At 40.9% G+C, this 26,791-nt stretch overlaps 2 protein-coding genes across 2 annotated transcripts in view; one reads left to right on the top strand and one right to left on the bottom strand.

Moving 5' to 3' along the window:
* The window catches only part of LOC125862657 (nucleobase-ascorbate transporter 6-like), a 725,741-nt gene that overhangs the window by 486,239 nt on the left and 212,711 nt on the right, over positions 1-26,791 (top strand). The gene's annotated exons all lie outside the window — the stretch shown is intronic.
* Positions 4,584-5,304, bottom strand: LOC125861434 (uncharacterized). The gene is made up of 3 exons (XM_049541335.1): positions 5,058-5,304; positions 4,854-5,004; positions 4,584-4,785 (listed from the first exon to the last, which is right to left on the bottom strand). Exons 1-3 carry the CDS (start codon positions 5,302-5,304, stop codon positions 4,584-4,586), a joined length of 600 nt encoding a protein of 199 aa, XP_049397292.1.

Below are 26,791 nucleotides of genomic sequence, written 5' to 3'. Positions count from 1 at the left end.
AATCATCAACCTTTCTTGACCAAACCGTTCTATTAGTATTCACAGTCTTCGCCAAAATTTGTTTGGTCTCTCTGTTGGACACTTCAACTTGCCCATGAGTCTGCGGATGATAAGGAGTTCCTACATTGTGGTGGACACCATATTTCTTAAATAGCGTCTTGACCAACTTATCAAAAAAGTGGGAACCTCCATCACCGATAATCGTCCTTAGTGAACCAAATCTGGAAAAGATATTTTTTTGCAAAAATGCGGTGACACTTTTACCTTCATTGTTGGGGAGCGCAACGGCTTCCACCCACTTCGATACATAAACAACCGCTTCAAGAATATACTTCATCCCATTAAACTCACCAAAGGACCCATGAAATCAATTCCCCATACATCAAACAACTTTATCGCCAATATAATATTCATAGGAAGATCTTGTCTCTTTGAAATCCTTACATCTCTTAGGCAACGATCACAAGACTTTGGACCCACGAGACCCCGTCTACGGTTCGTATATGGTGACCGTAGATCACACTTAAATTTGGAAAAATTTAGGAACTTACCCGGGATCTACATTTGACATGGAAGGTCGGTAGGTGAACTTACGGGCCATTGATGGGGTCTGTAGACCTCTGCACCAAACCTATTTCTACTATTTTTTCTTTGCATTCATGCTCCTGTAGGAACCCTTAGGCCATTATTTTTACATTTTATGGACACTTTTTAGACAAGGACCGTATGCTAATTCTAGACAACACTAGTACCAAACTAAAACACATATCTAAATTAACACAGAGAATCAACTAAACAAAGAAATCTACTATATGGAAGACAAAAACTTGTAGTTGGCTAGAATGTATATCTTGGTTGCTTCCCAAGCAACGTTTGATTTAACGTCGCGGCAAGAGGCAGACGTCTTGATTACTGAGACTTCATCAATATGATAGGCCTCAACAACTTCTTGCACACTTTCTGCGTTTCCCAGATAGATCTTGATCCTTTGCCCGTTAACCATGATCCATGTTCCTTCACTGTTCTCAAGCTCAACTCTTCTATGGGGTGGCAGTTTTAAGAGAAAAAATGGTCGGGTTCATTTGGAGTTGAGGTTACCCGAAAACAAGCGCAACCTAGAGGTGAATAGGAGCAGAAGATCACCCACAAGAAATTCTCACTTTTCAATTATTTTATTATGATACCTCTTCATCTTCTCATTGTACAAGGCTGAACTTTCATAAGCTTTTAGGCGAAATTCATCAAACATATTCAAGTCATTCATTCTTTGATTAGATGCGGTTCCCCTTATACAAGTTGGTAAGCAGATATATCAATGGGAGTCTTGTGTGCAGTCTAATAGGCCCATACAGCATCACCAAGCTTCTTTGACCAATCTATTCTATTAGCATTCACAGTCTTCGCCAAAATCTGTTTCATCTCTTTGTTGGGCACTTTAACTTGCCCACTAGTCTGCGGATGATAAGGCGTGACTACTATGTGGCTGACACCATATTTCTAAAGTAGCTCCTTGAAAAACTTATTACAAAAGTGGGAAACTCCATCACTGATTATCGCCCTAACTGTACCAAATCTGGAGAAGATATTCTTTTTCAAAAATGCGCTGACTCTTTTACCTTCATTGTTGGGGAGAGCCACTACTTTCACCCACTTAGATACATAATCAACTGCTACAAGAATATACTTCATCCCATATGAACTAACAAATAGACCCTTAAAATCAATTCCCCATACATCAAACAACTCTATCACCAATATGGTATTCATAGTAAGTTCTTGCTTCTTTGAAATCCCTCCTTCTATTCGGCAACGATCGGAAGAATTTAGACCCACGGGACCCCGTCTACGATCGGTGAGTTGATCTAAGGTCCGTAGATGGGGACCGTAGATCACACTAAAACCTGGAAAAGTTTAGGCACTTACCTGTGATCTACGTTTCACATGGACGGCCCGAATGTTAATTTCGGGTCGTCCATGTGGACAGTAGACCTCTGCACCAAACCTGTTTTGGAAGGATTTTCTTTGCGTCCCCGCACCTCTCGCACACATTAGGCCATTATTTTTACATTTTCTGGACACTTTTTAGACACGGATCCTATGCTAATTCTAGCCAAAAGTAGTACCAAACTAAAAGACATCTAAATTAACACTGAGAATCAACTAATCAAACAAAACTACTAGATGGAAAACAAAAACCTATAGTTGGCCTGATTGTACATCATGGGTTGCCTCCCAAGCCGCGCTTGATTTAACGTCGCAGCACCTTGCAGGCATCTTCATTACTCAGACTTCATCAAGATGATAGGCCTCAACAACTTCTTGCACACTTTCTGCGTTTCCCAGATAGATCTGGATCCTTTGCCCGTTAACGATGAAACTTGTTCCTTCATTGTTCCTAAGCTCAACTGCTCCATGGGGGAGCACTTTTGTTAGCAAAAATGGCCCGGTCCATTTGGATTTAAGTTAGCCCGGAAACAAACGCATCCTACAGTTGAATAGTAGCAGAAGATCACCCACAACAAATTCTCACATTTCAATTATTTGATAATGATACCTCTTCATCTTCCTAGGAGAAATTAATGAAACATATTCAAGTCATTCATTCTTTCATTAGATGTGGAAGAAACAGCTCAATCGCCAATATAAGATTTATAGGAAGCTCTTGCCTCTTTGAAATCCCTACTTCTCTTAGGCAACGATCACAAGACATTAGATTCCCGTGACCCCGTCTACGGGACGTGGATAGATCTACGGTCCGTAGATGGCGACCGTAGACACACTTACAATTGGAAAAGTTTAGGAACTTATCTGGGATCTACGTTTGACATTGTCAATCTGTATGTTAACTTACGGGCCGTCGATGGGGTCCGTAGACCTCTGCACAAGACCTATTTCTACATATTTTGCTTCGCCTCTCTGCACCTGTAGAAACCCTCAGGCCATTATTTTTACATTTCCTTGACACTTTTTAGACACGGACCCTATGCTAATTCTAGCCAACATTAGTGCAAAACTAAAACACCTATCTAAATAAACAAAGCGAATCAACTAAACAAAGAAAACTACTAGATGGAAAACAAAAACCTACACTTGGCTAGATTGTACATCTTGGATTTCCTCCCAAGAAACGCTCGATATAACGTTGTGGCATGACCCAAGCATCTTGATTACTCATACTTCATCAAGATGATAGGCCTCAACAACTTCTTGCACACTTCTACGTTTCTTAGATAGATCTTGATCCTTTACCCGTTAACCGTGAACCTTGTTTCTTCACTGTTCTGAAGCTCAACCGCTCCATGAGGGAGCACTTTTGTGAGAAAAAATGGCCCGGTCCATTTGTATTTGACTTTGCCCGGAAACAAGAGCAACCTAGAGTTAAATAGGGGCACAAGATCACCCGCAACAAATTCTCACTTTTCAACTAATTGATCATGATACCTCTGCATCTTCTCTTTGTACAAGGATGAACTGTCTTAAGCTTTTAGGAGAAATTCATCAAGCATATTCAGACCATTCATTCTTTGATTAAATGTGGCTCCCCAATCCAAATTAAGCTTATTCATCGCCGACAAAGCTTTATGCTTTAGCTCTACCGGTAAATGGAAACACTTCCCATATACAAGTTGGTAAGAAGACATACTGATCGGAGTCTTGTATGTAGTTCGATAGGCCCATAGGGTATCATCAAGCTACCTTGATCAATCCGCTCGATTAGTATTCACAGTCTTTGCCAAAATCTGTTTGATCTCTCTGTTAGACACTTCAACTTGCCCACTAGTCTTCAGATGATGAGAAGTGGATAATTTGTGGTGGACACCATATTTCTCAAGTAGCGCCTTGAACAACTTATTACAAAAATGCGGTGATAATTTGTGGTGGACACCATATTTCTCAAGTAGCGCCTTGCCCACTTCAACTGCTTCCACCTGCTTCGATACATAATCAACCGCTACAAGAATATACTTCATCCCATTTGAACTCACAAATGAACCCATAAAATCAATTTCCCATACATCTAACAACTCTATCACCAATATGGGATTCATAGGAAGCTCTTGCCTCATTGAAATCCCTCCTTCTCTTAGGTAACGATTACAAGACTTTGGATTCCCGATACCACGTCTACGGTCCATAGATGGCGACCGTAGGTCACACTTACACTTGGAAAAATTTAGGAACTTACCTAGGATCTACGTTTGACATTGACGGTCCGTAGGTTAACTTACGGGCTGTTGATGCGGTCCGTAGATGGCGACCGTAGGTCACACTTACTCTTGGAAAAATTTAGGAACTTACCTAGGATCTGCATATCTTGCTTCGCGTTTCTACATCTGTGGCAACCCTTAGGCCAATATTTTCACATTTTCGAGAAACTTTTTTGACACGGACCCTATGCAAATTCTAGCCAACACTCGTACCAAACTAAAACACGTATATAAATTAACACAGAAAATCGACTTAACAAAGAAAACTACTACATGGAAAACAAAAACCTATAATTGGCTAGATTGTACATTTTGGATTACCTCCCAAACAACGCTTGATATGACGTTGCGGCACGACGTCGACGTCTTGATAACTCAGACTTCATTAAGATGATAGGCCTCAACAACTTCTTGCACAAATTCCGCGTTTCCTAGATAGATCTTGATCCTTTGCCCGTTAACCATAAACCTTGTTCCTTGACTGTTCTCAAGCACAACCGCTCTATGGGGGAGCATATTTGTGAGCAAAAATGGCCCGGTCCATTTTGAATTGAGTTTGCCCGGAAACAAGCGCAACCTAGAGTTGAATAGGAGCACAAGATCACCACAACAAATTCTCACTTTTCAATTCTTCGATCATGATACCTCATCATCTTCTCTTTGTACAAGGCTGAACTTTCATAAGCTTTTAGGAGAAATTCATCAAGAATATTCAAGTTCTTAATTCTTTGATTAGATGCGGTGCCGCAATCCATATTTAGCTTCTTCATCGCCCACAAAGCTTCATGCTCTAGTTCTACCGGTAAATGGCAAAACTTTGCATATATACAGGTTGGTAAGGAGACATACCGATGGGAGTCTTGTATGCAGTCTGATAGGCCCGTAGAGCATCATGAAGCTTATTTGACCAATCCGTTCTATTATCAATGACAATTTTTGCCAAAATCTTTTTGATCTCTTTGTTGGACACTTTAACTTGCCCACTTGTCTGCGGAAGGTAAGGAGTGGCTACTTTGTGGCGGATACCAAATTTCTCAAGTAGCGCCTTGAACGACATATTAAAAAAGTCGGAACCTCCATCACTGATAATCGTCATCAGTGTATCAAATCTGGAGAAGATATTCTTTTTCAAAAGTGCAGTGACACTTTTACCTTCATTGATGGGGAACGCAACTGCTTCCACCCACTTCGATACATAATCAACCACTACTAGAATATACATTCATCCCATTTGAACTCACAAATGGACCCATAAAATCAATTCCACATACATCAAACAACTCGATCAGTAATATGGGATTCATAGGAATCTCTTGCCTCATTGAAATCTGTCCTTATCTTTGGTAGTGATCATAAGACTTTGGACCTACGAGACCCCCGTCTACGGTCCGTGGGTCGTACTATGATCCATAGATGGGGACCATAGATCACACTTACACTTGGAAAACATTAAGAACTTACATGAGATCTACGTTTTACGTGGACGGTTCGTAGGATAACTTATTGGACCAACGAAACCCCGACTACGGTCCGTGGATCGATCTACGGTATATATATGGTCACCGTAGATCACTCTTACAGCTGGAAAAATTTAGGAACTTACCAGTGATCTACGTTTGACATGGACAATTAGTACGTTAACTTACGGGCCATCGATGGGGTCTGTAGACCTCTGCACCAGTCCAGTTTCTGCAGATTTTTCTTCACATCCCTGCACCTGTAGCAACCCTTAGGTCATTATTTTTACATTTTCTAGACACGTTTTAGACACGGACCCTATGCTAATTCTAGCCAACACTACTATCAAACTAAAACACGTATATAAATTAACAAAGAGAATCAAGTAAACCACTAGTAAAAAAACAAAAACCTATAGTTGGCTAGATTGTACATATTGGGTTTCCTCCCAAGCCGTGCTTAACATAACGTCACGGCACGACGCGTGCATGTTGATTACATAGACTTTATTTAGATGATAGGCCTCAACAACTTTTTGCACACTTTCTGCATTTCCTAGATAAATCTTATTCATTTTCCTGTTAACCATGAACGTTGTTCCTTAACTGTTCTCAAGCACGACCGCTCCATCGGGGAGCACATATGTGTGCGAAAATGGCCTGGTCCATTTGGATTTAAGTTTGCCCGAAAACAAATGCAACCTACAGTTGATTAGGAGAACAAGATCACCCACAACAAATTCTCACTTTTGAATTATCTGATCGTGATACCTTTTAATCTTCTCTTTGTACAAGGCTGAACTTTCATCAGCTTTTTGGCGAAATTCATCAAGTATATTCAGGTCATTCATTCTTTGATTAGATGCGGCGCCCCAATCCAAATTTAGCTTCTTTATCGCCAACAAAGCTTTATGCTCTAGCTCTACCGGTAAATGGCTAGACTTCCCATATACAAGTTCGTAAGGAGACATACCAATGGGAGTCTTCTATGCAGTGCGATAGGCCCATAGACCGTCCTGAAGTTTCCTTCACCAATCCATTTTATAAGAATTCACAGTCTTCACCAAAATCTATTTGATCTCTCTATTGGAAACTTCAACTTGCCCACTTATCTACAGATGGTAAGAAGTGGCTACTTTGTGGCGGACACAATATTTCACAAGTAACGCCTTGAACAATTTATTACAAAAATAGGAACTTCCATCACTGATAATCGCCCTCACTGTACCAAATATGGAGAAGATATTCTTTTTCAAAAATGCGGTTTCACTTTTATATTCATTGTTGGGGAACGCAACTGCTTCCACCCACTTCGATACATAATGAACAACAACAAGAATATACTTCATCCCATGTGAAATCACAAATGGAACCATAAAATCCATTCTCCATACATCAAACAACTTTATCACCAGTATAGGATTCATAGTAAGCTCTTGCCTCTTTGAAATCCCTTTTTCTCTTTGACAATGATCACAAGAGTTTGGACTCACAAGACCCCGTCAATGGTCCGTGGGTCGATCTATGGTCCATAGATGGGGGTCGTAGATGACTCTAACAGTTGGAAAAATTTAGGAACTTACCTGGGATCTACGTTTGACATGGACAATCAGTAGGTTAACTTACGGGCCATCGATGGGGTCTGTAGACCTCTGCACCAGTCCTGTTTCTGCAGATTTTTCTTCGCGTCCCTTCACCTGTAGTGACCCTTAGGTCATTATTTTCACATTTTCTGGACACCTTTTAGACATGGACCCTATGTTAATTCTAGCCAACACTAGTACCAAACTAAAACACCTATGTAAATTAACACAGAGAATCAACTAAACAAAGAAAACTACTAGATAAAAAACAAAAACCTATAGTTGGCTAGATTGTACATATTGGGTTTCCTCCCAAGCAGTGCTTGATTTAGCGTCACGACATGACGCGTGCATGTTGATTACTTAGACTTCATCAAGATGATAGTCCTCAACAACTTCTTGCACATTTTCTGCGTTTCCCAGATAGATCTTGATCATTTTCCTGTTAACCATGAACCATGTTCCTTAACAGTTCTCAAGCTTGACCGCTCCATCGGGGAGCACTTATGTGTGCGAAAATGGCCCGGTCCATTTGGATTTAAGTTTGCCTGAAAACAAACGCAACCTACAGTTAACTAGGAGCACAAGATCACCCACAATAAATTCTCACTTTTCAATTATTTGATCATGATACCTCTTCATCTTCTCAGGAGAAATTCATCAAACATATTCAAGTCATTCATTCTTTCATTAGATGCAGCATTCCAATCCAAATTTAGTTTCTTCATCTCCCACAAAGCTTTATGCTCTTGCTCTACCGGTAAATGGATAGACTTCCCATATACAAGTTGGTAATGAGACATACCGATAGGAGTCTTGCAGGCAATTCGATTGCTCCATAGAGCATCATCAAGCTTCATTGACCAAACAGTTCTATAAGCATTCACTATCTTCGCCAAAATCTGTTTGATCTCTCTTTTAGACACTTCAACTTGCCCACTAGTTTGCGGATGGTAAGGTGTGGCGGACACCATATTTCTCAGGTAGCGCCTTGAACAACTTATTACAAAAGTGGGCACCTCCATCACTGATAATCGCCCTCAGTGTACCAAATCTAGAGAAGATATTCTTTTTCAAAAATGCGGTGACACTTTTACCTTCATTGTTAGGGAGCTCAACTGCTTCAAGCCACATCGATACATAATGAACTCCAACAAGAATATACTTCATCCCATGCGAACTCAAAAATGGACCCATAAAATCAATACCCCATATATCAAACAACTCTATCACTAATATAGGATTCATAGTAAACTCTTGCCTCTTTGAAATCCCTCCTTCTGTTTGGCAACGATCATAAGACTTTGGACCTACAAGACCCCGTCTACTGTCCGTGGGTCGATCTACGGACCGTAGATCATTCTTACAGTTGGAAATATTTAGGAACTTACCTGGGATCTACATTTGACATGGATAGTTTGTAGGTTAACTTACGGGTCGTCGATGGGGTCCGTAAACCTATGCACTAGACCTATTTCTGCAGATAATTCTTCGTGTCCCTGTAACTGTAGCAGCACTTAGGCAATTATATTTACATTTTCTGGACACTTTTTACACACGGACTCTATGGTAATTCTAGGCTATACTAGTACCAAACTAAAACACATATCCAAATTAAAATAGAGAATTCACTAAAGAAAAAAATCTACTAGATGGAAATTAAAATCCTATAGTTGGCTATATTGTAAATCTTGGGTTGACTCCCAAGCAGCGCTTGATTTAACGTCACGGTACGATGCAGGCGTCTTGTTTACTCAGATTTCATCAAGATGATAGGCCTCAACAACTTCTTATACACTTTCTGTGTTACCTAAGTAGATCTTGATCCTTTACCCATTAACCATGAACATTGTTCCTTTACTGTTCTCAAGCTCAACTGCTCCATCGGGGAGCACTTTTGTGAGAAAAATGTCCCGGTCTATTTGGATTTGAGTTTGCTCGGAAATAAGCGCAACCTAGAGTCGAATAGGAGCACAAGATCACCCACAACAAATTCTCACTTTTCAATTATTTGATCATAATACATCTTCATCTTCTCTTTGTACAAGGCTGAAGTTTTATAAGAATTCAGGCAAAATTCATCAAACATACTCAACTAATTCATTATTTCATTAGATGCGGCGTCCCAATATAAATTTAGCTTCTTCATCGTCCACAAATCTTTATGCTATAGCTCTACCGATAAATTGAAAGACTTCCCACATATACCAGTTGGTAATGTGACATACCGATAGAAATCTTGTATGCAATTCAATAGGCCCATAGAGCATCATCAAGCTTCATTGACCAATCCGTTCTATTAGCATTCACTATCTTTGCCAAAATCTTTTTGATCTCTCTGTTGGACACTTCAACTTGCCCACTAGTCTGCGGATGGTAAGGAGTGGCGGACACCATATTTCTCAAGTACTGCCTTGAACAACTTTTTACAAAAGTGGGAACCTCCGTCACTGATAATCTCCCTCAGTGTACCAAATCTGGAGAAGATATTCTTTTTCAAAAATATTGTTACTCTTTTACCTTCATTATTGGGGAGCGCAACTTCTTCCAACCACTTCGATACACAATCAACCGCTACAAGAATATACTTATCCGATGTGAACTCACATCTGAACGCATAAAATCAACTCCCCATACATCATAAAACTCTATCATCACTATTGGATTTATAGTAAGATCTTGCGTCTTTGAAATCCCTCCTTCTCTTTAGCAACGATCACAAGACTTTAGACCCACGAGACCCCGTCTATAGTCCGTGGATAGATCTACGGTCCGTATATTTCTACCGTAGATCACACTTACAATTGGAAAAATTTAGGAACTTACCTAGGATCTACGTTTGACATTGACGGTCCGTAGGTTAACTTACGGCTCGTTGATAGGGTCGTAGACCTCTGCACCAGACCTGTTTTTGCATATTTTACTTTGCGTCCCTGCACCTGTAGCAATCCTTAGGCCATTATTTTTACACTTTCTGGACACTTTTTATACACGGACCCTATGGTAATTCTAGCCAACACTAGTACCAAACTAAAACACGTATATATATTAACACAGAGAATCAACTTAAAAAAGAAAACTACTAAATGGAAAACAAAAATCTATAGTTGGCTAGATTATACATCTTGGGTTGCATCCGAAGCAGTGCTTGGTTTAACGTCGTGGCAAGACGTAGGCGTCTTGATTACTCAGACTTCATCAAGATGATAGGCCTCAACATCTACTTGGACACTTTCTGCGTTTCCCAGATAGATGTTGATCCTTTACCCGTTAACCATAAACCTTGTTTTTTCACTGTTCTCAAGCTCAACCGCTCTATGGGGGAGCACTTTTGTGAACAAAAATGGCCCGGTCCATTTGTATGTGAGTTTACCAGGAAACAAGTGCAACCTAGAGTCTAATAGGGGTACAAGATCAGCCACAACAAATTCTCACTTATCAATAATTTGATCATGATACCTCTACATCTTCTCTTTGTACAGGGCTGAACTTTCAAAAGCTTTTAGGCGAAATTCATCAAGCATATTCAAGTCATTTATTTTTTTATCAAATGCGGCTCCCCAATCCAAATTTAGCTTTTTCATTGCCGACAAAGCTTTATGTTCTAGCTCTACCGGTAAATTGCAAGACTTCCCATATATAAGTTGGTAAGGAGACATACCGATGGGAGTCTTGTATCAAGTCCAGTAGTCCCATAGAGCATCATCAAGCTACCTTGGCCAATCCGTTCCATTAGCATTCAGAGTCTTCGCAAAAATCAGTTCGATCTCTCTGTTTGTCACTTCATCTTGCCCACTAGTCTACAGTTGATAAGGAATGGCTAATTTGTGGCGGCCACCATATTTTTTAAGTAGCACCGTGAACAACTTCTTACTAAAGTGGGAACCTCCATCACTGATAATCGCCATCAGTGTACCAAAGATGGGGAAGAATTTTTTTTTCAAAAATGCGGTGACACTTTTACCTTCATTGTTGGGGAGTGCAACTGCTCCTACCCACTTCGTTTCATAATGAACCGCAACTAGAATATACTTCATCCCATGTGAACTCACAAATGGACACATAAAATCAATTTTCCATACATCAAACAATTTTATCACCAATATAGGATTCATAGGAATCTCTTGGCTCTTTGAAATACCAACTTCTCTTCGGAAATTATCACAACACTTTCGACCCACGAGACCCCGTCTACGGTCCGTGGGTCGACCAACGGTTCGTAGATGTAGACTGTAGATCACTCTTACATTTCTTAAAATTAAGGAACATACCTGGGATCTATGTTTGACAATGACGGTCCTTAGGCTAACTTCCTGGCCATTGATGGGTTTGTAGACCTCTACACCTGACCTATTTCTGTAGATTTTTCTTCACGTCCCTGCACCTGTAGCAACCTTTAGGCCATTATTTTTACATTTTCTAGACACTTTTTATACACGGACCCTATGCTAATTCAACCCAACACTAGTACCAAACTAAAACACGTATATATATTAACATGGAGAATCAACTTAAAAAAGAAAACTACTAGATGGAAAACAAAAACCTATAGTTGGCTAGATTTTACATCTTGGGTTGCCTCCCAAGCAGCTCTTGGTTTAACGTCGCGGCAAGACGCAGGCGTCTTGATTACTCAGACTTCAACAAGATGATAGGCCTCAACAACTAGTTGGACACTTTCTGCGTTTCCTATATAGATGTTCATCCTTTACCATTAACCATAAACCTTGTTTTTTCACTGTTCTCAAGCTCAACCGCTCCATGGTGGAGCACTTTTGTGATAAAAAATGGCCCGGTCCATTTGTAATTGAGTTTGCCCGAAAACAAGTGCAACCTAGAGTTGAATAGAGGAGCAAGATCTGCCACAACAAATTCTCATTTATCAATTATTTTATCATGATACCTCTTGATCCTCTCTTTGTACAAGATTGAACTTTCATAAGCTTTTAGGAGAAATTCATCAAGCATATTCAAGTCATTCATTCTTTGATTAAATGTGGCGCCCCAATCCAAATTTAGATTCTTCATCGCCGACAAAGCTTTATGTTCTAGCTTTATCGGTAAATGGCAAGGCTTCCCATATACAAGTTGGTTAGGAGACATACCGATGGAAGTCTTGTTCGCAGTCCGCTAGGCCCATAGAGCATCATCCAGCTATTTTGACCAATCCGTTCGATTAACATTCATAGTCTTCGCCAAAATCTGTTTGATCTCTTTGTTGAACTGTTCAACTTTCCCATTAGTCTGCATATGGTAAGGAGTGGCTAATTTGTGGTGGACCCCATATTTCTCAAGTAGTGCCTTGAACAACTTATTACAAAAGTGGGAACCTTCATCACTGATAATCGCCCTCAGTGTACCAAATTTGGAGAAGAAAATATTTTTCAAAAATGTGGTGACACTTTTGCCTTCATTGTTGGGGAGCGCAACTGCTCCCACCCACTTCTTTACATAATCAACCGCAACTAGAATATACTTCATCTTATGTGAACTCACAAATGGACCCATAAAATCAATTCCCCATACATCAAACAACTCTATCACCGATATAGGATTCATAAGGTCTTGCCTTTTCGAAATCCCTCCTTCTCTTTGGCAACGATCACAAAACATTAGGCCCACGAGACCCCATCTACGGTCCGTGGGTCGATCTACGGTCCGTAGATGGGGACCGTGGATCATCTTTACACTTCAAAAAATTAAGGAACTTTGCTGGGATCTAAGTTTGACATCAACGGTCCGTACGTTAACTTACTGGACATCGATTGGGTTCGTAGACCTCTACACTAGACATGTTTCTGCAGATTTTGCTTCGCGTCCCTGCACCTTTAGCAACCCTTAGGCCATTACTACATTTTTTCGATCACCTTTTAGACATGGAAGCTATGCTAATTATAGCCAACACTAGTACAAAACTAAAACACCTATCTAAATTACCAAAGATAGTCAACTAAACAAAGAAAACTACTAGATGTAAAACAAAAACCTATAGTTGGTTAGATTGTATATCTTGGGTTGCCTCCCAAGTAGTGCTTGATTCGACGTCGCGACACGACGCAGGCGCCTTGTTTACTCAAACTTCATCAAGATGACAAGCCTCAACAACTTTTTGCACACTTTCTGGTTTTCCTAGTTAGATCTTGATCCTTTAGCCGTTAATCATGAACCTTGTTCCTTCACTGTTCTCAAGCTCAACCGCTCCATGGGGGAGCACTTTTGTGGGCAAAAATGGCCCGGTTCATTTAGATTTGAGTTTGCCCGGAAACGCGCAACTTGGAGTTGAATAGGAGCACAAGATCACCCACAACAAATTCTCACTTTTGAATTATGTGATCATGATACCTCTTCATCATCTCTTTGTTCAAGGCTGAACTTTCATCAGCTTTTAGACAAAATTCATCAAGCATATTCAAGTGATTCATTCTTTGATTAGATGCGGAAATTTAGCTTCTTCATCGCCCACAAAGCTTTATGCTCTAGCTCTACCGGTAAATGGATAGACTTCCCATATACAAGTTCGTAAGGAGACATACCGATGAGAGTCTTGCATGTAGTGCGATAGGCCCATAGACCATCATGAAGTTTCCTTGACCAATCCATTCTATTAGCATTCACAGTCTTCACCAAAATATGTTTGATCTCTCTGTTATACACTTCAACTTTCCCACTAGTCTACGGATGGTAAGGAGTGGCTACATTGTGGCGGACACAATATTTCTCAACTAACGCCTTGAACAACTTATTACAAAAGTGGGAACCTCCATCACTAATAATCACCCTCACTATACCAAATATGGAGAAGATATTCTTTTTCAAAAATGTGGTTTCACTTTTACTTTCATTGTTTGGGAGCGCAACCGTTACCATCCACTTCGATACATAATGAATAGAAACAAGAATATACTTCATTCCATGTGAACTCACAAATGGACCCATAAAATCAATTCCCCATACATCAAACAACTTTATCAACAATATAGGAATCATAGAAAGCTCTTACCTCTTTGGACTAACAAGACCCAGTCAATGGTCTGTGGGTCGATCTACGGTCCATAGATGGGGTCCGTAGATCTCTCTAATAGTTGGAAAAATTTGGGAACTTACGTGGGATCTACGTTTGAAATGGAGAGTCAGTAGGTTAACTTACGGGCCATCGATGGGATCCGTAGACCTCTGTACCAGTCCTATTTCTGCAGATTTTTTTTCGCGTCCCTGCACCTGTAACAACCTTTAAGTCATTATTTTTACATTTTCTGGACACCTTTTAGACACGGACCGAATGCTAATTCTAGCCAACACTAGTACCAAACTAAAACACCTACGTAAATTAACACAGAGAATCAACTAAACAAAAAAAACTACTAGATTAAAAACAAAAACCTATAGTTGGCTAGATTGTACATATTGGGTTTCCTCCCAAGAAGTGCTTGATTTAACGTCACGGCAGGACACGTGCGTGTTGATTACTTAGACTTCATCAATATGATAGGCCTCAACAACTTCTTGCACACTTTCTGTGTTTCCCAGATAGATCTTGATCATTTTCCTGTTAACCATAAACCTTGATCCTTAACTGTTCTCAAGCTCAACTGCTCCATGGGGGAGCACTTATGTGAGCGAAAATAGTCCGGACCATTTCGATTGAAGTTTGCCCGAAAACAAACGCAACCTACAGTTGACTAGGATCACAAGATCACCCGCAACAAATTCTCACTTTTCAATTATTTGATCATGATACCTCTTCATCTTATCTTTGTACATGGTTGAACTTTCATATGCTTTCAGGCAAAATTCATCAAACATTTTCAAGTCATTCATTCTTTCATTAGATGCGGCGCCCCAATATAACTTTAGTTTCTTCATCACCCACAAATCTTTATGGTCTGGCTCTACCGGTAATAGAAACATTTCCCATATACAAGTTGGTAATGAGACATACCGATAGGAGTCTTGTATGCAATTCGATTGCCCCATAGAGCATCATCAAGCTTCATTGACCAAACCGTTCTATAAGTATTCACTATCTTCGCCAAAATCTATTTGATCTCTCTGTTGGACACTTCAACTTGCCCACTAGTCTGCGGAAGGTAAGGAGTGGCGGACACCATATTTCTCAAGTAGNTCTTTATGGTCTGGCTCTACCGGTAATAGAAACATTTCCCATATACAAGTTGGTAATGAGACATACCGATAGGAGTCTTGTATGCAATTCGATTGCCCCATAGAGCATCATCAAGCTTCATTGACCAAACCGTTCTATAAGTATTCACTATCTTCGCCAAAATCTATTTGATCTCTCTGTTGGACACTTCAACTTGCCCACTAGTCTGCGGAAGGTAAGGAGTGGCGGACACCATATTTCTCAAGTAGCGCCTTAAACAACTTATTTCAAAAGTGGGAACCTCCATCACTGATAATCGCCCTCAGTGTACTAAATCTGGAGAAGATATTCTTTTTCAATAATGCGGTGACACTTTTACCTTCATTGTTGGAGAGCGCAATTGTTTCCACCCACTTCGATACATAATCAACCGCTACAAGATTATACTTCATCCGATGTGAACTCACAAATGGACCCATAAAATCAATTCCCCATACATAATACAACTCTATCACCAATATGGGATTCCTAGTAAGCTCTTGCCTCTTTGAAATCCCTCTTTATCTTTGGCAATGATTACAAGACTTTGGACTCCTGAGACCCCATCTGTGGTTAGTGGGTCGATCTACGGTCCGTAGATGGCAACCGTAGATCACACTTGCACTTGGAAAAATTGAGGAACTTACCTAGGATCTACGTTTGACATTGACGGTCCATAGGTTAACTTACGGGTCGTTGATGGGGTCGTAAACCAATGCACCAAACCTGTTTCTGCTGATTTTACTTCGAGTCTCTCCATCTGTGGCAATAGTTAGGCCATTATTTTTACATTTTCTTGACACTTTTTTGACACGGACCCAATGCTAATTCTAGCCAACACTAGTGCCAAACTAAATTAACACATAGTATCAACTAAACACAGAAAACTACTAGATGGAAAACAAAAACCTACAGTTGGCTAGATTGTCCATCTTGGGTTTGCTCCCATACAGCGGTTGATTTAACGGCGTGGCACAACGTAGGCGTCTTGATTACTAAAACTTCATCAAGATGATAGGCCTCAACAACTTCTTGCACACTTTCTGCATTTCCCAGATAGATCTTGATCTTTTACCCGTTAACCATGAACCTTGTTCCCTCACTGCTCTCAAGCTCAGCCGCTCCATGGGAGAGCACTTTTATGAAAAGAAATGGCTCAGTCCATTTGGATTTGAGTTTCCCCGAAAACAAGGGCAACCTAGAGTTGAATAGGAGCACAAGATCACACACAACAAATTCTCACTTTTTAATTATTTGATCATGATACCTCTTCATCTTCTCATTGTACAAGGCTGAACTTTAATGAGCTTTTAGGCAAAATTAATCAAGTATATTCAAGTCATTCATTCTTTGATTATATGGGGTGCCCCAATCCAAATTTAGCTTATTCATCGCCCACAAAGCTTTATGCTCTAGCTCTATCGGTAAATGGCAAGACTTCCCATATACAAGTTGGTAAGGGCACATACCAATGGAAGTCTTGTATGTAGTCTGATAGGCCCATTGAGCATAATCAAGCTTCCTTGACCAATCCGTTCTAATAGCATTCATAATCTTCGCAAAAATCCATTTTATCTCGCTCTTGGACACTTCAGTTTGGCCACTACTCTGCGTGAAATGACCCAAAAGGTTCCTAAAAATGTGCTTCGGAAGTTACCGGAAAGTTGTTTAGCTATATAAAAAAAATCCATTTCGTTTTTCAAAAATCCGACTTCATATTCTTGTTTAGGGGGTCAAATTGAGTGGGAAATTGGTCTAACCTAAATTTTAGAGCAACCGTATCAAAATCCGAAATTTCCATGTGAAGCCTTTTTCAAGGGTCTAATTTGGAGGGTCATATCTCCTAGCACACAAATAATTGGGTGGACCATAAAATATCCATGGAAAGCCCTTTGAGTTAGCTACCTAACGTACTTCGTTTCACCTCATTCGGAGTTCGGACGAAGAAGTTATTCCTATTTTTGTAAAATCTGTCCGGCAGGAAAAGCAATTTCCAGTGAGCGTTTTTACTGTTCACCCGGCTCATTTTTTTTTCTAAGTGTTGGACCATTTTTCCAAAGGGCATATGTTATTTCCTATATACCATTAGTTCAATTTCCATCTCTAAAACATTTCCCAAAACACCTCTCCCATACTTAGACACATTTTCTCTCAAGTTCTCTCAAGAACGCTAATCCAAAACCTTCCTCAAGATTGAAGAGACTCTTGCTCCAAGTTCCAAGCTTCCATTGAAGACACTCTCAAGACCTTCATAAGAACTCAAGGTATGTGGTGTTGAACTCATGGGTCCTTCCACCCATAGTGCCTAGACTCTATTCTACTCACTAATTCATGGTTTAAGTTAAGATTCATAAATTAGTCTTGTTCTTTGTAATAATTTCCTGCACATTGAATTTTAAACATGAAAAGTGATTGTTTTGAGCATGTTGTGACTCTAGAACTTGAATCTAAATTTGGAATGGATGTGGAGATTTTCATGTGGTATTGTGGGTGTTAAAAGGTGTTGTTGTAGGTTGTTCACTGGTTTGGCTGCATAATTACTACCCTATTTTCCATGCTCTTTGATTCCATTACATGCCTTCAAGGTGTTTGACAAAATGTCCAACTATGGAGAATTGATGAATCGATGCTTTAAAGCTTGAGTTATGAGATGTATGGCAATCCAGAGATGTGTTGATGACAAACTAAGCTTGTGTATATGTTCATTCCATACGTGAGATTGCATTAGAGCCTAATGGGAATTTCCTATATAAAGTGTTGCATGACCATGCCCGGTCCGGGGGAAAAGAACCGGACAACCATGTGAGAGGTTTATATCTCACCACCTAGGATGCTTGGGGTGTGACCAACATCAACCATGTGAGAGGTTTATATCTCACCACCTAGGATGCTTGGGGTGTGACCAACATCAACCATGTGAGGGGTTTATACCTTGCCACCAGGGTGTCCGGGTGTGAACGGCATCCCCCATCCTAAGTTGGGGTTATAGATTGGTTGGATCATGCATACACATATGATATCTACTATTAGTATAGATTTACTTAAACATGTTTTGACTTCACTTTGATCATGCATCCTCATATTGTTATTCATAATGCCTATGAAACTATTTCTTGTATTTCGATTGTGTCCTTGTCTATTGTTGTGTTGCACCCCGCATACTTAGTACATTCCAAGTACTAACGCATATTTTGCCTACATGATGTCACCATGTAGGGACCGGAGCTACTCTTGATCCTTCTCTCCATTCACGTGGCTAGTACGGTGCTTATCCGAGTTTGTTGGTGAGTCCTCAATGATTCGAGGGCTATGTTATGTTTCCTACTCCTATGTTTTGAGACTTTAGCTTGCAATTGTATTTTGACTATGAGGGGAGCCGGTAGTATGTCATGGCCCCCGTCCTATCTATGTATGTAGAGGTGTGCGTTGGACAAGTATTTTGTAAATGAGCTTGACTCTTGTTCTATGATGTCATTTTGAAATGGTTTGCCCTTAGTCCCTATTTCCCGTTAATTAATGTTGATTGTACTTCCGCGACCGATGAAGTGTGATGACAAGTTTGAGAGGCTTGTTTGGGGTTCCTTCGGGTTCCTCATTCGCCATGTCACGTCTAGGCCCTAGGCTTGGGTCGTGACAAGCTTGGTATCAGAGCACTAGGTTGTTAAATCCTCGGAGTCCAACACACCGCGTTGAGTAGAGTCCTAATCATGGTTGTGAAGCGCGCCACGACTATGAATGGGAGGCTACAAAACGTTTTAGGAAAGGTTTCCCTTCTTCATGTTCTATGTCGTGCTTAGAGTGCGATAAGGTGATTCCTCCCTAACGCTTGTTCTTTGGATTGCTAGATCATCATGCCAAACATGAGGGGAAGACGGGCCCGATCACCGGAAGAGCCACCCACCAATGGTGAGCTCCGTGATGCACTCACCATGCTTGCACAAGTGGTAGCTAACCAAGTGCAACAAGGAGCCCAAGCTCCTCGAACTACCACCCCGGGGGAAAGGGTGAGAGATTTCATGAGGATGAACCCTCCGGTCTTCCATGGTTCAAAGGTGGATGAGGACCCGCAAGAGTTCATCGATGAGGTATGCAAAATCTTGACCATTATGGATGTTGGTGCTTGTGAGAAGGCGGAATTGGCGGCCTACCAACTCAAGGGGGTTGCTCAAATTTGGTTTGATCAATGGAAGGGTGAGAAAGGTAATGGCTATGTGGTGTTGTGGGAGGAGTTTAAACTTGCTTTCCTTAATAGGTTCTTCCCTCTTGAGCTTAGGGAGGCAAAGTTGGTGGAGTTCATGAACTTGAAGCAAGGAGCTATGAGTGTGAGGGAGTATGCCCTCAAATTTGTCCAACTCTCCAAGTATGCACCTCACTTGGTGGCCGACTCTAGGTCGAGGATGAACAAATTTGTGATGGGTGTATCCGACTTGGTTAGTGAGGAGTGTCGGTCCGCTATGCTCATTGGAGATATGGATTTGTCTCGGTTGATGACTTATGCCGAGCAAATGGAGGAGGAGAAATTGAGGAAGAGAAGGGGGCACGAGGCCAAGAGGGCCCGATTGGAGAATAGGTTCCCTAAGGGTGCTAGATTTCATCAAGGCCGAGGAAACCCTCATGTCAACCGGGGATTTGCTATCAATGTTCCTAGACCTCAAGGGGGAGGTGAAGTGGGTTCTATGGATGTATGCCCTAAGTGTGGGAGGAAGCATGGTGGTCCTTGCATGAAGGGTTCGGGTGCTTGCTTTGAATGTGGAGAAGTGGGTCATAAGAGGTTTGAATGTCCCAAGATCCGCAACAAGGTCCGAAGTGCTAACACTACTCCTTTGGGTAGAGGTGCTTCTCAAAGTGGTGCCCCAAGGGACAATCGATTTTATGCTTTGCATGGTAGACAAGGTGTTAATGAGACTCCGGATGTGGTGACCGGTATGTTGCAAATCTTTGATCTTGATGTTTATACTTTGATTGATCCGGGTGCCACCCTTTCCTTTGTTACCCCCTTAGTTGCTAGAAAATTTCATGTCGAGTCGGAATTGTTGCATGAGTCATATGAAGTATCCACTCCCATTGGTGTCTCTATTGTTGCTAGAAAAGTGTATAGAAATTGTCCGGTTTGCATATTAAATAAGTTGTTGCCTTGTGATCTTGTTGAGTTGAACATGGTGGATTTTGATGTTATTCTTGGGATGGATTGGTTGCATGCATATTATGCTTCTATTGATTGTAGGACTCGTAAAGTCAAGTTCCGATTTCCTAATGAACCCGTCCTTGAGTGGGAGAGCCGGGATGTTGTGGTGAAGGGGAAATTCATTTCTTGCATTAAAGCCCATAGGTTGATTTCCAAAGGGTGCTTGTACCATATTGTGAGAGTCAATGATGTGGAGTCTAAAGTCCCTCCTATTGAGTCTATTCCGGTTGTTAATGAGTTTCTAGATGTCTTCCCAGAAGACCTTCCCGGTGTCCCTCCCGAAAGGGAGATAGATCTTGGTATAGACCTCCTTCCCGATACTCAACCTATTTCTATCCCCCCTTACCGTATGGCCCCGGCGGAGTTGAAAGAGTTGAAAGAGCAATTAAAAGATTTGTTAGAGAAGGGGTTTATTAGACCTAGTCATTCTCCCTGGGGTGCTCCGGTTTTGTTTGTGAAGAAGAAAGATGGGTCTCTTAGAATGTGTATTGATTATCGACAACTTAATAGGGTCACCGTCAAGAATAGGTATCCTCTTCCAAGGATTGACGATTTATTTGACCAATTGCATGGGGCTAGTCACTTCTCTAAGATTGATCTTCGGTCAGGGTATCATCAAGTGAAGGTGAGGGAGTGTGATATTCTCAAGACGGCCTTTCGTACTAGGTATGGGCACTATGAGTTTGTGGTGATGTCTTTCGGGTTGACTAATGCTCCGGCTCTCTTTATGGATTTGATGAATAGGGTTTTCAAACCCTACCTTGATTCTTTTGTGGTGGTGTTTATAGATGACATCTTGATCTATTCTCGGGGTGAGGAAGAGCACAAGGGTCACTTGAGGGTTGTACTCCAAAGATTGAGGGAAGAGAAGTTGTACGCTAAATATGAAAAGTGTGAGTTTTGGTTGAAGGAAGTTGCTTTCCTAGGCCATGTGGTGTCGGGGGATGGTATTAAGGTGGATCCTAAGAAGACCGATGTTATTAGGAATTGGCCTAGACCTTTGACCCCGTCGGATATAAGGAGTTTCTTGGGTTTAGCGGGTTATTATAGGAGATTTGTGGAAGGGTTTTCTTCTCTTGCTTCTCCTATGACTAAGTTGACTCAAAAGAAGGCTAAATTTGTGTGGTCGGATGAGTGTGAGGAAAGCTTCCAAACTTTGAAAGAAAGGCTTGTGTCCGCTCCTATTTTGTCACTTCCGGATGGGTTAGAAGGTTTTGTTGTTTATTGTGATGCTTCCCGTATTGGTTTGGGTTGTGTGTTGATGCAAAGTGGTAAGGTTATAGCCTATGCTTCTAGGCAACTTAAGGTTCATGAAAAAAATTACCCAACCCATGATCTTGAATTGGCCGCCGTGGTTTTTGCTTTAAAGATTTGGCGTCATTATTTGTATGGGGTGCATGTTGATATCTTCACCGACCATAAGAATCTCCAATATGTGTTCACGCAAAAAGATCTTAACTTGAGACAAAGGAGGTGGTTAGAATTCCTTAAGGATTATGATATGAGTGTTCACTATCATCCGGGGAAAGCTAATGTGGTGGCGGATGCATTGAGTAGAGTGTCCATGGGTAGCTTGGCTCATGTGGAGGAAGGTAGTAAAGAGTTGGCTAAGGAGGTCCATCGGTTGGCCAAATTGGGAGTTAGGTTAGAAGGGGTGGATAGTGGAGGAGTAGTTGTTGTTGATGGTTCAAGGTCTTCCTTGGTTGATGAGGTGATAGTCAAGCAAGATCTTGATCCTTCTTTGGTAGAATTAAAGGCTTCGGTGAGTAGTGGTAAGGTGGAGGTTTTCTCCCAAGGGGGAGATGGTGCCCTTAGGTACCAAGGTAGATTATGTGTTCCTTGTGTGGATGGTGTGAGGGAAAGAATCCTTGATGAGGCTCATAATTCTTTTTATTCTATTCATCCGGGGTCAACAAAGATGTATAGAGACTTGAGGGATGTGTATTGGTGGGGCGGTATGAAGAAGGACATTGCAAAATTTGTTTCGGGTTGCCATAGTTGTCAACAAGTCAAGGCCGAACATCAAAGGCCGGGTGGCCTAACTCAAGACATTGAGATACCTACTTGGAAGTGGGAAGAAATCAACATGGATTTTGTAGTGGGCTTACCCAAGGCTAGAAGAGGCTTTGATTCGGTTTGGGTGGTGGTTGATCGGATGACAAAGTCGGCTCATTTCCTACCGGTTAAAACTACTTACGGGGCTGAAGAGTATGCCAAGTTGTACATTCATGAATTGGTAAGGTTGCATGGGATTCCTTTGTCTATCATCTCGGATCGTGGTGCCCAATTCACTTCTCACTTTTGGAAGTCATTCCAAAGGGGTCTTGGTACAAAGGTAAAGCTTAGCACGGCCTTCCACCCTCAAACGGATGGCCAAGCCGAAAGAACAATTCAAACCTTGGAGGATATGCTTAGAGCTTGTGTATTGGAGTTGAAAGGTAGTTGGGATGATCATCTTCCTTTGATTGAATTTGCATACAACAATAGTTATCATTCTAGTATCGGTATGGCTCCTTTTGAGGCACTTTATGGTAGACGGTGTAGGTCACCGGTTGGGTGGTTTGAAGTTGGAGAGGTGGCCTTGTTGGGTCCGGATCTGGTCATGGATGCTCTTGAGAAGGTAAGGATGATTAGGGAGAGGTTGAAAACAGCCCAAAGTCGTCAAAAGTCTTATGCCGATGTGAGGAGACGGGATCTTGAATTCAAAGTGGGTGATTGGGTTTATTTTAAAGTTTCTCCAATGAAAGGTGTGGTTCGTTTTGGTAAGAAGGGGAAATTAAGTCCTAGGTATGTCGGTCCTTATGAGATAATAAAAAGGGTTGGTAAAGTAGCTAATGAGTTGGGGTTTCCCAAGGAGATGGAATTAGTTCATCCGGTATTCCATGTATCGATGTTGAGGAAATGTGTTGGTGATCCTAACGCTATTGTACCTCTTGAGGTTGTGGGTGTTGTAGAAGATAATTTGACGTATGAAGAAGTCCCGGTTCAGATCTTAGATAGATAAGTTAAAAGGTTGAGGAACAAAGAAGTGGCATTCGTTAAGGTGCTTTGGAGAAATCAACAAGTGGAGAGTGCTACTTGGGAGGCCGAAGCGGACATGCAAAGACGTTATCCTTATCTATTCAACTCCACTCAAGCCTAAGGTATTAAATCAAGTCCTTTGTACTCCATTGAGTCTTACATTTCTGTCCCTGAATCTTTAATGTGCATATATGTTTAAATTGATGAGTTATGGATGCTTTACACTAAGTTTTGAAATCTTGAAGTGATGTTTAAATAAAATTTTTGCATTCATGTTGGGGCTGATATGTTCTTACTAAGTCTTGCCTTGTACGTCTCTTCCACATTCGGGGACGAATGTTCCCAAGGGGGAGATATTAAAATGACCTAAAAGGTTCTTAAAAATGTGCTTCGGAAGTTACCGGAAAGTTGTTTAGCTACATATAAAAAAAATCCATTTCGTTTTTCGAAAATCCAACTTCATATTCTTGTTTAGGGGGTCAAATTGAGTGGGAAATTGGTCTAACCCAAATTTTACAGCAACCGTATCAAAATCCGAAATTTCCAAGTGAAGCCTTTTTCGAGGGTCTACTTTGGAGGTTCATATCTCCTAGCACACAAATAATTGGGTGGCCCATAACATATCCATGGAAAGCCCTTTGAGTTAGCTACCTAAAGCACTTCGTTTCACCTCATTCGGAGTATGGACGAAGAAGTTACACCCATTTTCGTAAAATTTGTCCGGCAGGAAATGCAATTTCCAGTGAGCGTTTTTACTGTTCACTCGCCTCATTTTTTTTTTCTAAGTGTTGGACCATTTTTCCAAAGGGCATATGTTATTTCCTATATACCATTAGTTCAATTCCCATCTCTAAAACATTTCACAAAACACCTCTCCCATACATAGACACATTTTCTCTCAGGTTCTCTCAAGAACCCTAATCCAAAACCTTCCTCAAGATTGAAGAGACTCTTGCGACCTCATAAGAACTCAAGGTATGTGGTGTTGAACTCATGGGTCCTTCCACCCATAGTGCCTAGACTCTATTCTACTCACTAATTCATGGTTTAAGTTAAGATTCATAAATTACTCTTGTTCTTTGTAATAATTTCCTGCACATTGAATTTTAAACATGAAAAGTGATTGTTTTAAGTATGTTGTGACTCTAGAACTTGAATCTAAATTTGGAATGGATGTGGAGATTTTCATGTGGTATTGTGGGTGTTAAAATGTGTTGTTGTAGGTTGTTCACTGGTTTGGCTGGAATTAGTATAGGGTCCGTGTCTAAAACGTGTCCAGATTATGTAAAAATAATGGCTTAAGGGTTGCTATAGGTTCAGGGACGCGAAGAATATTCTGCAGAAGCAGGTTTAGTGAATAGGTATACGGACCCCATCGACGACCCGTAAGTTAACTTATAGACTGTCCATGTGAAACGTAGATCCTAGGTAAGTTTCTATTTTTTCCAACTGTAAGAGTAATCTACGGTCCCTATCTACGGATGATAGATCGACCCATTGACCAAATACGGGGTCTTGTGGACCCAAATTCTTGTGATCATTGCAAAAGAGAAGGAGGGATTTAAAAGAGGCAAGAGCTTACTATGAATCCTATATTGGTGATAGAGTTGTTTCATGTATGGGGAATTGATTTTATGGGTCCATTTATGAGTTCACATGGGATGAAGTATATTCTTATTGCAGTTCATTATGTATCGAAGTGGGTAGAAGCAGTTGCACTCCCCAACAATGAAGGTAAAAGTGACATCGCATTTTTTAAAGAGAATATCTACTGCAGATTTGGTACAGTGAGGGCGATTATCAGTGATGGAAGTTCTCACTTTTGTAATAAGTTGTTTAAGGCGCTACTTAAGACTGTGAATGCTAATAGAAAAGATTGGCCAAGGAAGCTTGATGATGCTCTATGGGCCTATCAGACATGCATAAAATACTCCCATTGGTATGTCTCCTTACCATCTTGTATATGGGAAGTCTTGCCATTTAACGGTAGAGTTAGATCATAAAGCTTTGTGGCCGATGAAGAACCTAAATTTGGATTGGGGCGCCGCATCTAATCAAAGAATGAATGGCTTGAATATGCTTGATGAATTTCGTCTAAAAGCTTATGAAAGTTCAGCCATGTACAAAGAGAAGATTAAGAGGTATCATGATCAAATAATTGAAAAAGTGAGAATTTGTTATGGGTGATCTTGTGCTCCTATTCAACTCTAGGTTGCTCTTGTTTCCGGGCAAACTCAAATCCAAAGGGACCGGGCCATTTTTTCTCACAAAACTGCTCCCCCATGGAGCGGTTGAACTTGAGAACAGTGAAGGAACAACGTTCATGGTTAACAGGTGAAGGATCAAGATCTATCTAGGAAACGCTGAAACTGTGCGAGAAATTGTTGAGGCCTATCATCTTGATGAAATCTGAGTAATCAAGAAGCATGTTTTGTGCCGCGACATTAAAACAACCGATACATGGGAGGCAACCCAGAATGTACAATCTAGCTAACTATAGGTTTTTGTTTTCCATCTAGTAGTTTTCTTTGTTTAGTTGATTCTCTGAGTTAATTTAGGTAAGTGTTTTAGTTTTGTACTAGTGTTGGCTTGAATAAGGATAGGGTCCGTGTCTAAAATATGTCAAGAAAATATAAAAATAATGGCCTAAGGTTTGCTACAGGTGCAGGGACGGGAAGAAAAATCTGCAGAAATAGGTCTGGCGCAGGGTCTACGAACCCTATTGACGACCCGTAAGTTAACCTACAAAACGTCCGTGTCAAACGCAGATCCCAGGTAAGTTCCTAAATTTATCCAAGCGTAAGAGTGATCTGCGGTAGCTATCTACAGACCGTAGATCGACCCACGGACCGTATACGGGGTCTTGAGGAACCAAAGTCTTGTGATCGTAGCCAAAAAGAATGAGTGATTTCGAAGAGGCAAGAGCTTCCTATTAATCCGATATTGGTGATAGAGTTGTTTGATGTATGGGGAATTGATTTTATGGGTCCATTTTTAACTTGCCATGGGATGAAGTAAATTCTTGTTGCGGTCGATTATGTATCGAAATGGATGGAAGCAGTTGCACTCCCCAACAATGAAGGAAAAAGTGTCACCGCAAGTTTGAAAAAGAACATCGTCTCCAGATTAGGTACACAGAGGGTGATTATCAGTGATGAAGGTTCCAACTTTTTTAATAAGTTGTTCAAGGCGCTACT

The sequence above is a fragment of the Solanum stenotomum genome, chromosome 4 (genome assembly GCF_019186545.1).
Source record: "Solanum stenotomum isolate F172 chromosome 4, ASM1918654v1, whole genome shotgun sequence".
NCBI lineage: Eukaryota > Viridiplantae > Streptophyta > Magnoliopsida > Solanales > Solanaceae > Solanum > Solanum stenotomum.
The sequence above is the reverse complement of the archived record's forward strand: the minus strand, read 5'-3'. Positions and strand labels throughout refer to the sequence as shown.

Coding starts and splice junctions, on each gene's coding strand:
- LOC125861434 (XM_049541335.1), bottom strand. CDS start 5,304: ATGACGATTATCAGTGATGGAGGTTCCGACTTTTTTAATATGTCGTTC. Junction 5,005..5,057: donor TGCATACAAGACTCCCATCG/GTATGTCTCCTT, acceptor ATTTACCGGTAG/AACTAGAGCATGAAGCTTTG. Junction 4,786..4,853: donor TACAAAGAGAAGATGATGAG/GTATCATGATCG, acceptor ATTCAACTCTAG/GTTGCGCTTGTTTCCGGGCA.